Genomic DNA, 14,973 nt, shown 5'->3' with positions numbered 1-14,973 from the left:
TGAATGAAATAAGAAGGCAATTTTGGTGTCTACCTTCAAGCATACTTAAGTGTCCTGCCTAAGACACATACCCATAACCCATGGTCTTTGGGCGGTGTCGAATCGGGCCCTTTCGCACGTCGAATCAGGGCTCTCAACATTTGCCTCGGTAGTTAGTGAGCTTTCTTGTCAACCCTTACATTGTACCAAGAGCTAGATCAATGTTTAGCATGTGTTTGAGGCGTCATCACCGGTGACAAATGGCAAAGTTGATGCAGGCAGCCGCTCAAACAGATCTTCGACATTAAGACCGGTCTTTGAATCAAAATGAAACTAAAAAATGCAAGGCGACATCACCAAAAAATAATAGTAAATTAAGATTAATAGATTTTGTCCATTTTCGGGGCAATTAGGACCGTTGCGATTAGGACTGTGTGTGGTTAGGACAGCATAGAGCAGTCCATGGATAATATTCGAACAACACGCATTTTGTCTTCTTACATTCCATTGATCTTTGGCTAAGGGAACGTTCAAATATTACGTAACGCCTTCGAGGGGGAGGGGGGGTTTATGCAAAGCGTTACGTTAGCGTCACATCGGGGGGGAGGGGTTTCAAGCAAAACGTTATGTAACGCTTTCGAGTAGCCTACGGAATGGTAGTTTTTTGTGCTGAATTCGTAGTGAAAAAGCGTTACATGGGAGAGGGGGGTCAAAATTCGGAAAAAAGGCGTTACGTAATATTTGAACGTTCCCTAGACGAATTAGATTTCAGTAGGGCCTACAAGGCAGAGGCTAACTTAGTTCTTGGACATCACTGATCTAAAATTTCTATTTATTTTTTGTTGCTAGCGCAAACATGTATAGAGAACGGAAAAGTAAACAACGAATTTGACCCCAACAAAAGCGAAAGACGACAAAACCCAAAGGTTAATATACATCGATAAAACAGGCATCCAGGCCGGATAGCGACTGTCATAATGGCGACTTCATAATAGCGACGTAATGAAGTGAGCGACATTCCAAACAGCGATTGTATAAATGCCGACTGCATTAAAACAGCGACTGTTATGATAGCGACTTAACACTTTAAACCGAACCCAGCTACTACAAGGCAGAGACCTGACTCAGCGAATGAAAAGATACGTGGCCAGTATGATCTGCGGCAGTTCCTTCGAGCCCTTGCTCACAATTTAGAAATAAACGTGGCTTGATTTTTATTGCAAGACTTTTGGTTGTTTTAAAGTCCCTTTTGGTTTCAATCTTTTTCTAGACCCTGAATTTTATTGCAAGGCTTGACGACTTTCTGTTGTTTGGCTTGACTAGCCTATTTCTTTTTAAATCATGTGACTTCTATGGATAGTCCAAATAAAATGTTGTTTTAAAGTCCCTTTTGGTTTCAATCTTTCACTACGCAGTGTTTGCCTATTTGTGCGTGCATACGTGTGTAGAGAGGTGTGGGGGATGGAAGGTATGTGTGGAGGGGGTGAAAGAGTGCGCGTAAGCCTTGGATTTAATAAAAGAAGTGAGGTCGCTGTTGTGGCAGTCGCTGTTTTTGATGAATCGCTGTCGTGTAGTCGCTCTATTGACAGTCGCTGTTTTAAATGAATCGCTGTCGTGTGGTCGCTCTATTGACAGTCGCTGTTCTGACAGTCGCTATTTGGAACCCGAGCCGATAAAACACTATCTTAAAATTGCACAGCCACCAAATCTTGAAGGGAAAAAGAAAACTTTTTACAATTAACGCTTGCAAGGGCGATTTAAACTTTATTAGACACAAAAAAGTTCAATGGGTTACTTACAAGTTTCCTGAGCTTAACATTAAGAGCAGCTGACTCGATGACTGATATAGTCTTTCGCTGCTTCATGTCTGTTGTGGTGTCTAGATTGCTACCGTATGATTCTATTCATATTGTGTATAATTGTACCTTGCTATTCTCGCAACAGACGAAATAAAAGTTTTCTCAGTTGTTACTTTCAGAGTCTTCAAAAGCATTTTTTTAAATAGGTCTATTAATGAGGAAACTATATTCCCAAAAAGAGTACGGTAAGAGTTGTGTCAAAGATAAAATAGTCGTGTTGCAATAATTGCATCACCGGAAGGCTATTGGAAGTTTCCTTCAATTTGTAATTCTACCTTTTCTAGACCTCTTGCTATGTTTGGCATAAAATGTTTTTTAGTTGTGATGGCCAGAAATAAACTGAACTGAATTTTGACACCTTGTCTCAACTTACTTGAACAGCCGTCTTGGTTTCTTCGGTGGCTAAATACTTGATTTGACGCCCTTGAATTGACAAAGAAGATTTCACAGTCCTTGGATTGGAGTTGAACTTTTTAGCTTTTGTTTTCCGTCCATTCACCCAACTTGGTGAAGGCATGTCCAGTCTTGGAGGTCAAGCTACTGTGGTGATTAATGAAGCCGCAGAATGTGATGATCGTTTGTAGGCCTGCACCTTAGTCATTCTTCTGCATTGTTTTCATTCTGCTTCAAATAAAAATATTATGAAGAAACCGTAATCTACGTTACTAAAATGTTGCATGACAGAACCAAAACCAACATTGTAGTTTTCAGTTTAAGAGGTGGATAGATAAGTTACATCTGGCCCACGTCAAGTCACGTGCACTATGCCTACTAATCTATTATAAGTTAATTATCATTGTAGAAAAATGTGTGGATATGTAGGCTATGTCTAATATTGCGTATTTTCATGTGGGCTCCGTGTATTCAGCAATTATACAAAAGCACAGCTTCTAAAGCAAGTCTGGTAGCCTTCAGTGTACAAGTTGTTTTTTTTTGCAAAAGTAAGGATTCAATTGACTGACAAAAGCAGCGGTTAATAACTATGTGGCATGAATTAGTGGTACGATACTGATGATCCTAGCTTTATGTGCGAAACACATATCTATCGCTGTCAATTCTTGCTACACTCGACTGCAGAGAAACCGTATAGGTCTACAAAGTTGTATGTGAAAACATTCTCTCCAACAAGCTTCGCAATTATTCAATTCAATTTATTTTTTGCTGCTGGCGCAAACATGTACAAAACGGCAAAGTAAACATACGAATTTGACACCAACAAAAGGGAAAGATGGCAAAACCCAAAAGTTTAAAATATACATCGATAAAACAGTGTTACCACTATCTTAAAATTGCACAGCCACCAAACCTAGAAGCGAAATAGAAAAAAAAACTTTATTTTTTGGGAAAATAGTCCTACAATTAACACTTACAAGTGCAAGGGCGATTAAACTTTTTAACACAAAGAAAAAAATCCAAAAGGTGACAAGTTTCCTGAACTTTCGCTTTGTGAGTCATCAAAAGCATTTAAAAAAAAGTGATGCTATAAGAGACTTCAGACTAAGGCAAAATTACAGGAAACCGGCTCAGAGTGACCACACAAATTTAGAAAAAAAAGTAAAAAAAAAAAAAATACGATTAAATGTTTAAAAACAACATAGGCTACATAGCCCTATTAGGCTACATTTTTTTCTTAGTTTTACAAGAAAACAAAAACGTGCATACTGTACAATTTTATTAAGTTATTAACACTTGCAACAAGGGCGATTTAAACTTTACCAAATTCAAGACGTGAAAAGTTCCCCAAGCGTTTAAATTATGAAGTCTCAAGACAATTAACAAAATGAAAGTGTGATCTGTGATGTCATAAAGGAATGAGTGAGAGTGACAAAAAGTTACATAAAACCGGCTCAGTGTGACCATATGAATTCAGAAAAACAAAATAATAAAAAGTGAGATATAATTAAGCGTAATAAAAAAAAACATAGGTGCTATTTACTTTTTTTTGGATAAAGTTGGATTAATCAAATTCAATTCAAAATTTCCAAAGCTTTATGAAAATCACAAATAAAACAAGTTTTTTGCAATTTAAATCGATTTACTATGTCACCAAAAGGTAGCCTTAAGCGATGAAAAGTTAAAAACAAGTATTTAAAAGCAAATTAAGAAGAAAGATTATTGTTCTAACAGCTTGCACAAAAATTTAAGGCTACAAAAAACAGTTACGATGATACGAATTTCAGTACATTATAATTGATCTAACTATAATTGATTTAACATGGAGAGATAAAAAGACTGCCGAATGGATCAGAAATCAAACGAAATTACGAGATATATTAAGCACAATCAAGAAACTAAAATGGTCCTGGGCAGGTCATATAGCAAGATATCAGGACAATAGATGGACTAAAAAATTAACAACATGGACACCACGAGAAACCAAAAGAAAAAAAGGAAAACCAAAAGTGAGATGGAGGGACGACATTGACAAACAATGCAATACAACCAATTGGTACCAACTAGCACATAATCATGTAAATTGGCATGAAAAGGGGAAGGCTTACGCTCTGCAGTGGGCTCTCACAGGCTGAAAATGATGATGATGATGATGATAATTGATCTAATCACGTCTGGCAACACTACTTTCAAAACACAGGAGGCTAGTAATGAACCTTTGTTTAGTGACAGTTTAATAATAAAAATTTAGTATAATTTAAAGTTCTATTTTAATCATAATGAATTGCAAATTTGTCTTGAACAGTTTACTTTTTACAAGAGTCAAATTTCCATCTGTAAGCCTTTAAATCGCTTTTTCTTCAACAATTCTTGATCAATTTTGAAAATTTTTTCTTCGCTGTAACCACAAACAAATCCTTTTATCAAAATTTTCCAACTTAATGTGTCTCCAGGCCTTGATTATTTATTAGTCTATTTTTTAAACTTGCACCTGGAGAGCATAAATTCAGCTGCCCACGTTGAAAAGTGCGGGAAAAAATAAAAAAGATTCATCACTTGCTTGCAAAAAGCAGACCATTACCCTTCAAGTATTATCTTCAAGAAGTATTATCTTCAACATTATCTTCAACAAGTATTATCTTCACTATTATCTTCAAGAAGCTTCGCAATATTGTGGTTACCTGTTCAAAAAGCTCCGAGAATATTTAATAAATCACTGAATATAGTGTGTTCCATTAAAATTTAAAATAGTATTTCTTCTAAAGTTCCAACTTTTATGAATACTTTTTATTTTTTACCCTGACCAATGAAAATAATCTTTCAATCATTGTACGTAGCGCCACCTAGAATAATCATTTTGCATGGACACGAGATTTGCATCAAATCTTCTTTTCATTTTCTGTGGCAAGGCAGAGGTTTGAAAATGGTTCAACGTTTGACCCTTAGGCGAAGATTGCCATACAATACCCAGTCCAACCGACGGCGTATTTCCAAAACACCGGGTAAACATGTGTTTTCTTATTCCGAATAAGTGGTAACTAGAATTGAGCAGGGAAAGTACACCAATTTTCTGTTTTTTTGCACTTGCTCAAATACAAGAATTGCTTGTCTTGTTGTTGCAACTAAAGTTTGATGAAGTGGCCTAGCTTTAACTTTGTTTAGATTTTTAATGTCACTCTTTAGAGTAAGCTTAGCAGCTAAGCGATATTATGTGGGCAGAGGATATTGTTTTGTGCAATGTTGTAATTATGCTTTGTTCGAGCTTGTCGTTTTGTGATTAAATTTGAGTTTCTACTGGTCATACAGTTGCACAACTACATGCCTTGGTTCAATACAAGTTTAGCATTTTGTGGTTGGCCTATTGTTTGTGATAGAACCAAGTTAAATTGAAGGTGATAATAACTTTGTCCTTAATGCTGTAATTGTATTTTCTTTAACATTGACACCAGCTTGTTTTTATAACTGAGTGAGTGTAAGCAGTTCATATCTTACAATTTTTATTTGACCAATTACAGTAATTTGTTTTTAGACTATATTAACACCATATAGTGTAATAATAGCCTCAATAGTGTTGCCAGATAAGGAATTCTGCCCTAAATTGAAAAAAGGTTTAAAGCTGTTGAAAATAAAAACTTGTATTTAGGAAATTTGTTTAGTCCTGGGCAAATATCAAAACCCTAATTTTATTCCTAACTCTAACCCTTACCTCAACCCTTTCTAACTTTAATCCTAACTCTGGCAACACCTGATTGTAACCATGGCATTAAGTGTGGAAAAATAGCCACAGCCTTGTTTTTAGTGGCCTGTTTTTAACCAGTCAATAATTATTATAACCATAGGCATACGAAGCCAAGCAGCGTTATCAAGTTTTTCAAGTTTATTACATTTACAGAAACACAAAAAAACTACGCAACAAATTAAATATCGAACATTCTCGACATCACAAGAACGCTCAATATTTCATTTTTTGTGTAGATTTTTGTGTTTCTGTTAAATGTAATAAACTTAAACATTTGTTAAACGGAACTTGGATATCGTTGCTACTTGCTAGGCTTCGTATGCCTATGGTTCAACAAGACAAACTCTCTGCCGAAACTCAATCATTATAAACTTTTGGAAAAAAGTTCTGTCTGAAAAAAGGTGTCCACATTTGACTTTTCTTACTGTATGATACTGTTTATGTGATGCCACCAACACACCAAAAAATTTATCCTTGGAATTATGCTTGGTGTGCTTGTCGCTCTTGTCGATATCACCATCGCTTGATGTTTCTTGCAATACTAGAAGGATTTGTGCCTTGATCTTGCCGGCAACCTATTTTGTCCCCTAAAAAGATCGAGAGAAAAATGCAACAGAGCCGAATTCGCTGCGCAAACATTTGAAAAATGAAAAAACTTGTTCTTTTTTACATTTTTTATTTCATTTGTTTAAGTGCCATATTTTGATTGCAATTTTCATGCTCTTTCCGAAGTTATGTAATATGTAGGGTTTTCTACAAATTAAGCACGTTTTTTTACCAATTTATCAAGGGCAGTGCTGAAGTTGATGTTCCATCAGGAGTGTCCCCTTACGATAACCCATCAATCGTGACATAGGTTACTGTTTTCAGCTGGATCAAAGAAAGCAGATGTGTTTAACCAAATACAGTAGAACTCGGTTAATCCGGATCTTCGACTAATCCGGATAAAACTGGAAGTACAAATGATTTGTAATCCTTTTCTTGAGAAACAGCTTCGGATTATCCGGATTATTTAATCCGGATCTTCGCCTATTCCGGACAAAAGTTGCGCTTTCTCTATCACTTTATCCGGATTTGCCCCACAGTTTTGCCATTTTATGCTAAAATGCAACTTGGCTTATTGCGAGAAATTGCTTATCTATTGTTCCGTTAATGTGACGCAATAAATTATTACGGATTTCAAGCCTTAAAGCAACTGGCGGACATGGCCGCTAAGTAGTGCTTGAATGACCGCCGGTGCTACCTCCTCAGTCGGCCAATTTGGCCGCTGATTTCTTCAGCTAATTATTTAATTTTGCAATAGAATGATTGTGGATTGTGCGGAAACATTTGGTATTGTATCGAAAATATCCAGCTGCGATCACCCGCTATAAGTCTTGTTTGTAATTCCCTGCTTTTATTTTAACAAAGTGTTAATCCGAAGTGCTAATTTACATTCGCTGGCAATATTGTCGTTTTTATGTTGATTCAATGTTGTCGGAAATCGTTGTTAAAAAGAAGAATTACCCAGACAACAAAATTCGTCATTTTTACCCTGATTTAACCACTGCAAACGTAGAATCAATGTAAAAATGACGGATTTTGTTGTCTGGGAAGGTTAGTTGACATCCGAGGGGAAAACACACGTGTCTTCAGAGTTGAGAAATGTTTCGGCTGTGGGTTAGTGACTTCACAGTTCACACCCTAAATGGTGACATCATAACGGTATAAATGGTCAGGTTTTATGAAAGGCGGTATGCAGTTGAAACAATTTAGTGTCGTTAGATGGTCCCGCAATAGGCTACCGGATTACAACCCCGATAAAGCAGTTATTGCGTGTTACAACGATTCTATAGCAGGACGCCCAGACTTCAATAACACTAGTCACTAAGTGATCATTTTGGCATTGTTGCAAGTTTAATTCTATTTACTTGTGCTATCGTTATTTTGGCCTCCAAGCACGCAGATTTGGCCGCCGAGAAGGAGCTCTCGGTAGGCCACGATGGCTGCCGGACAAAAACACGAGTTTTAAGGCCTGGATTTCTTCCGTTCATGAACAGTATTCCCTACTAACGCAAAATTTGTACACAAATGCCCAAACTCGTAGGCCTACTGTAACTTGAAAAGGTGTCGGAGGAATTTTCGGTCGTAATGTCGGTGACATTTTTCTAATAGAAGACTTCGTTTGACCGTGATTTTTTGTAAGGTTTCCATAGAAAGTCGTCTTCCGTAACTGTTATCAAAAGATTTGCGTGACTACCACTACAGATTATTCCGACACGCATGTCTGAAGATATAACTTTTGCTAGTGTGTTCTTGCGTTAGACGCAGAGTCTACAAATACATTCATTTTACATGCATACTGCATTTCAAAAGAATTCTATCGCTAATGTGGTGATCGCGCGTCTCGGAATTGGCAGATGACCACACTATTGTGTTCAATTTCGGTGATGTTTACCGATACCCTTCTATCTAGGCAACGTCAGGCTTGATAGAGTTGTCATCGGTTAATCCGGATGGAATCGCCGGTCAAATCGAATCTGGATTAACCGAGTTCTACTGTATGGTTAAATTAGGCGAGCTAATGTAGCCTGCTGAATTATGAAATACGGTAATTCTAATCGACAACTGTGTGTGACTGTTTGATATACCGGTATTCAACTTGTTTGCTACAATAAGCATTGTACCAATGGGTGTGATTGCAGTTGAGATGTGAATGCTGCCAAAAGATATTGTCAAATCACAACTAGAATGGTTCAGCGATGCCAAGAAACCTGTAACGTTTTACAAAGTGTTATACTGTACAATTTGTCACATGTTTGTTTCACGGTGGCATAATTCATAAGGTTGACCATAATTTGTCACTTTTTTCTAATCCCCTTGAAGTGACGAATTAGGTAAATTCTAGTGCACATACATGCGCTAATCAGCATCATAGTAGTCACAGGTTTTTGTGCAGTATTGGTCTAGGAAGTAATGGTGCTAAACAGGTAGAGCTTCCATTTGTGGTTTAATTTATTGTACCTGCTGACTCCTTCATTTTGGTTTTTGACTAAATTAATCCAAGCAAGCTTTAATATTCTAGATTTGGTTCAACTATTCTAAGTTTTAATTGTCTTCTATTCCAAAAATAGCTCACAGAATTGTTGCAATTTATTTCTCATACTATTTAATATTGTTAGGTGGACGGCTCGTGTATTTGCACTTGAAGAAACGTGGATCAATCCCAAAATGCGCTGACACCAAGAAGAAGTTGCAGGGTATCAAGTCCGCCCGACCCAAGGAGCTGATGTCAAGGTCGAAGCGTCAGAAACATGTCACCAGAGCCTATGGAGGTTGCCTGAGTGCCGGTGCATTGCGGAAGCGAATCGTCAGAGCTTTCCTTGTTGAAGAGCAGAAGATCGTGGTCAAAGTCCTCAAAGCACAAGCTCGTAAATAAGCTTTTTGGCAATAAATAAATTTATAAACATTCTCATGCTTTTGTTGGATTTGAGGTTTAAATTTACAACAAAACTACTGGCAACATTGCGTAAATTTCTACTGAATCACTTCATTTTTAGCAGCAAATACAGTTGAAAATTATGTACAGATCAAACAACTTCACAAATTTCAATACGTACTACCGGTTTAGGCCAGGTGGAATGTCATACCAGTAAAACCTGATTTTTTTTAGTTCACTTGTGGAGCGATTTGTTAAAAAACATGTGTGCGAATAGTTCGGCTAGATCTGACATTATTTCACATAAAAAGATGCCTATTCAAAAACATTATAATTATGAAACAACCCTTTAAACTGGACTGTGCAATTCGAAGCTACGTAAGTAAAAAGGAGTGTGAATATAGTTGAACCGTGGTTTCCCGATCTCGTCGTTTATTCGTTCGCAAGCCCCGCATTTTCCGAGTAAGATTTAGACAGGTTAGTTGTTGAGCAGTTAGCTGAGAGATAAGCCTAAACGTCATTTTTGGAACTGGAAAGAAATTTTGTCGGGGAATTCTCCATCCATTTGATTGTTTTTATTTTTTAATATCGCAGCGAAAAACAACACTTTCCAAAATGGGAAAACGTCCGGACAAACTTTTACCTTTAAGGTAAAAGTGATAAAACGCGAATGTTATAGAGTCAAATTACGATAACAGTTTTAGTAAGCATTTTTAACAAAGGCGTTGCATCAAGTTTTTCCAAAAGCTTTCTGATCGTCAAATTGATCTTTCGTTTCGCCATTCTTTCGGAGATTAAGCTCAAATAATGAAATGGTTTCATCGGTTTAAACATGTTCGAATATCAGTGGAGAGGGCGGGGGCAATGGTGTCCTTTTGAGGTCATGTAAGCTACTGCACATTTTGCAATATAGCCTAACAGTTCCTGCTAATCGCTTTTAGCCTATTTTTGCTTCAAAATACCTAATATTCACGACACAAGATTCTGTATCACAGTAGGTTACATCATTATAACATAGTAGCCTACGATGCCCTTTCGTGCCATTGTTTTTGTGTATTGAACAACTGTACCATTACTCGATAATGAGGTGATAGATATCGCTATATCTTATTTTAAGACTTTAAAAATGGCCTTTCCGCAATAAAAGTGCCCTTTTTTCATAATCCTTCCCCCCGGTCAAAAATTGTTCCGGCGCCTCTGAATTTGCACCTGCGGAGAGTGTCGGCGAAATTGGTTGACGAAGTACCAGAATGTTGCAAATCATGACCAAAAATTTGTGAAAACTATAATCACTGGAGGTTAGAAGTAGCCTATGTGGAATCTACATGGCCTAAAAAAAACGGTTAAGTTTCCAGACTTGGTGTTGGTACCATGTTATTTCTTGCTTTTCCCCAAGTTAAAAACTATTCTAAAAGGGACACGATTTCAGTTACAAGAAAACATTGACGGAATTCAAGTGATGTTTTCAGAAATGAAAGAAGTTCTGGGAAAAGTGTGAAGACCTCCAATAGGACTATTTTGAGAAAGGTTAAATAAAATTTGTGAAATCAATTGAGTTTTATTCCAAAAAGTCGGATATTTTCTCAACAGACCTCGTGCAGGCTATGCAATTTTTCATGTTTTATTTAAATAAATTATGAAAAAGCACTTGTTCAGTTCAGTTGTTTTTATTTCTGACCATCACAACGAAAACAAAGCCTACACGTCCGCCACGTTAGCTCAGTAGTCACGCGCCCGGTCAAGATCACGCGGCGCTGGTTCGGTTCACGGGGTGTGCGCTTGAGCAACGCATTTCAGGACTGCTGTCCATTCAGCGACACCTAGTGAATGGAATAATTCCACTTCAACAATCGGAAAACTTCACTCTGCCAATCTTGGTAACCGGCCCTGTGTCAAGAGCCTCTACAAGTATGCGAAACTACCGATTGTGTTCTTTCTTGCAAAACTCAGTGAAAACACCGTAGGCTAATAATAATTTGTTTCTCACCGAGTTGGGTGCAAATAGCGTCAGTGAGACTGAGCTGCATCGGCTAATAATGTGATAATATCGTAAACCGGATAGGCCCATAAGTTCAAAAATGAGCCCTGTCGCTAAAAGCCCTAGCAATTATAGAGCTACCGAGTGGTTTCGCATTTGGCTCTCGTGCTGCTAGATCTGACTTCGATTCCAGGTCGGGTCAAGCAGAAGACTTGGAAAAAAACGGATCGATTGTGTTCTTGCTTGCATAACGCAGTAAGGGAAGTTGGAGAATAATGTGATGACATCGTAAATCAGACACCATTCGTTTATCCCTGACGCTGACACACTCCTAATCGGCCTGACACCATATAGCTCCTGGCTCCTGCGAGCTTTACGTACATCGTTTCCACGTTCTCTGACGTCACCTATTATTCCTCCTAGAATCTGTGTAATCATGCAGGCTCTTCATAATTCATTCCTGAGTTTTTCTCACGGCACTTTTTTTTACAACCCTTAAGATTGGAATTCCACAAAGTGTTGGCAGCATTCTTGCAATTGCATACCTGAATTCAAAAAGGGCCCAATTTCTTTTTTTTTTAATTTCACTTTTGATGTTTTTCCGATTCTTGTCATTGTCCTGTAAAATGTAAATGATAGCTAAAAAAGGGCAACTTCTTCAAGCCTAAACATAAATATAACTACCTCAATATTTCCATTGGTTTTTAAACAGGCCCAACTCCAGCAATTCAGCCACAACTTTCCCATAGTTTCTCAACAGAATTTTCACCGAATGACCGTTTCAGGCATTGCCTATACTAGCCTACTTCTTACCGGTATAATAAGCATATCCTCATTATCGAAGTTCCACAATAAAAGTAAATGACCAAAATAAATAATTCCCATTTATCTCAAAAACACCTTTGTGTGAATTGGGCCCTTCTGGTATTCACTTATTCAAGTGCGTTACATGTGGTGCCATACTATACGCTGCATAGTTTTGCGTCCTCCAAGTTGTTAGTTTGTTACGTGCCTCTTATAACAATCAATGCATCGTGGCCACGCGTCTTTAATCAAGACGAGTTTCTTAAGCTGGAGGAACCCAGCGTTTAGTTTCACAATAATTCAATTCACTATGCAGCAATATGCATCGATAAAACTTATACCAGAGAGTAACCTATACTTTAAGCCTATCTGAATGGCAGTAGGCCTATATGACCGTACAAATATGAGCATACCAGCATCCTTTGGCATGGATATCACTTTTTAAGTTTGATTTCTATCAGCGTTCTGCCTTTCTGTGCTACATTCTACTTGTAGTTTGATTTTGGACGTCAGACTGGTCAGTTCTACAACTACCGTGCTCGGAATGCCGCTGCATAGGCGTAGCCAGGGGGGGGGGGGCGAAATGGGCCATGGCCCCCCAAATTTTCAAAGTTTGAATTCCAAAGTTGAGCCCTTTGTTGAAAGTGTAATAAAATTTGTAGAAATTTATAACGTTTTCCAAGACATCTGGCTATTAACATCTCCAAGGACTTGTTTTAGACAAACAGAAAGACACCAATAAATTTTTGCAAATCGTAAATCGCGCAAAATTTACGCGATTTATGTTTCTTTAATTCTTTGAACTAATTTGTGGAAGCAATTTCAGAATGGCTTACTCTGGTGGGTTTTTGTGTAGTTATTGAGTTTTTGTTTAGCTGAGTTTTTGGTGTTCTCTAATTTTAGCCGCAGTTTTTACCCGTTCGTGTGTAAGAGCTACCTTTAATAATTTAATAGCTGTTTATCTGCTAATAAATTTCATACAAATATTACCCTAAAAGTGTTTCCAGAAAGCGCTATAATCCATTATTTGAGTGCGATTTTTCAAAAATTTTCCGAGGGACCATGCCCCGGACCCCCTAAAATACGCGTGCCTTTGGCACGCTTTAACCCCCCACCAGTTTTATTGCTACCCTTGCTCAACCCACCAGGATACGCCACTGCACATCAAGTGGCGATGGCTAAAATCAGGGGTCACCAAACTACGGCCCGCGGGCCGGAACCGGCCCGCTACGTGCTGCCGAAATAACATCTGCACTACAACTGTTAAGGAAAAAAGTTACCAAATTTTTTGTAAATGACTGACGTTGCTGTTTATGATTAGGCCACCACAAATGGGGACAGCCTAGGCCAAATTTGGAAAGATATAATGCTTTTTCAAGAGCACGATGCCCTGTAGTGTATCACAGCAGGGGATAACTTTTCCAGCAACCTTTCGATTTTCATCACAACTTTGCTATTCCACCGCTGACTTTGTTATTTATTGTGCTCAATTCAAGTCAATGGAGCTAATAGTTGTATGTCTTTTCGCAATTTGCACTCGGCCCGCAGCTGTTAATCTCGCAGCAATCCGGCCCTCTGAGAAAAAAGTTTGGTGACCCCTGGCGTTAAATCAAACACTTTGTTGTTCTCTTCAATTTATCAAATATTTGCCCCCCCCCAATTTTTTTTTTGGCTACGCCACTGTGCCGCTGTAGGCTACTAACTGCAGTCCGCCCCGATAGCTCAGTGGTTACGCGCCGGGCTCAAGATCACACGGCGCTGGTTCGACTCTCGGGGTGTGCGCTTGAGCAACGCATTTCAGGACTGCTTTCCATTCAGCGGCACCTAGTGAATGGAATAATTTCTCGGCAACAAGACTTCAACAATCGGAAAACTTCACTCTGCCAATCTCGGTAACCGGCCCTGCGTCAAGTGCCTCTACAAGTATGCGAACAAGTACCAGGAATAACCTATCAAGGCTTTGTCAGTCCGAGGATAAAGATTCAAAACCAAACCAAACCAAAAACCAAATCTATATGGATGGATTAGGCAACTACTGCCGATACAGCTACAAAGACAAACGTGTGTGCTCCTTAACCGTTTTCACACGAGCATCGGAATTTTTTGTTCAACGATTCACTAATCGGGAATAGCCTCTTCCTTCTCCTGTGAATGTGGTGCCGAGGAACCACATCATCAACGACTGTAGCTACCATCTTCAAGCTACCAAACAGAGTGGAAGATTTGCGCGTCTTGGATGATGAAACCAAAGACTGGCTGCTCTTTAATAACATTTCAGTGTAGTCCGGAACTGTGTGAATCTGGGGTGGTAAAAAGACAGATTCTCGGCACCAGAGGCTCACACGACAAAGAAAAATCGGAAATCTGGCATGAAATTAAAAATGGGCCCGTTAAAAAACATCTGCTGTTGTAGAGCGACACTGTTTTTGACTTATCTTGTCTTTTGGTACATAGCCTACAAGTCTAGTAAAAACATAACAATTGTACTGAAATCAAAAACTAGGCCTACACTCAGTAGCGTATTTAGGGGAGGATAAAAGGCGATGGCCCCCCCTAATGATCAGGTAAAAAATACTAATTTTGCAAAAAAAAAATGTAGCGCAAGACATAATTGCTTGGATGATTCATCTTAGCGCGCGGGAGGGGGAGGGTATACTTTTTGCGATGCAATTTATCAATAATATTCTGAGTTTTCACTTACACAACAACAACGAACTGACATTCCGGCTGAAACTGTGGAGATCTATATTAAACGAACAGTTTTTCTTCTATTTCTTGACAATTGCATCGCACAAATTCACGA

General features: G+C 38.4%; 1 protein-coding gene across 1 annotated transcript; it reads left to right on the top strand.

The window, feature by feature from the left end:
- Nucleotides 1-5,075: 5,075 nt before the first annotated feature.
- On the top strand, nucleotides 5,076-9,421 carry LOC145780945 (uncharacterized). The gene is made up of 2 exons (XM_082592624.1): nucleotides 5,076-5,233; nucleotides 9,132-9,421. Exons 1-2 carry the CDS (start codon nucleotides 5,155-5,157, stop codon nucleotides 9,386-9,388), a joined length of 336 nt encoding a protein of 111 aa, XP_082448750.1. The 5' UTR covers nucleotides 5,076-5,154; the 3' UTR covers nucleotides 9,389-9,421.
- The last annotated feature ends 5,552 nt before the right edge of the window (nucleotides 9,422-14,973 follow it).

Source organism: Aplidium turbinatum, chromosome 12 (assembly GCF_918807975.1).
Source record: "Aplidium turbinatum chromosome 12, kaAplTurb1.1, whole genome shotgun sequence".
In the NCBI taxonomy this organism is placed as follows: Eukaryota; Metazoa; Chordata; class Ascidiacea; order Aplousobranchia; family Polyclinidae; genus Aplidium; species Aplidium turbinatum.
This window is presented reverse-complemented; position numbering and strand designations above follow the sequence as displayed.

What these genes read in the sequence shown, in the direction of transcription:
- LOC145780945 (XM_082592624.1), top strand. Translation starts at nt 5,155, where the DNA reads ATGGTTCAACGTTTGACCCTTAGGCGAAGATTGCCATACAATACCCAG. An exon ending in GCGTATTTCCAAAACACCGG is followed by an intron (nt 5,234 to 9,131) that starts GTAAACATGTGT and finishes TAATATTGTTAG; the next exon opens with GTGGACGGCTCGTGTATTTG.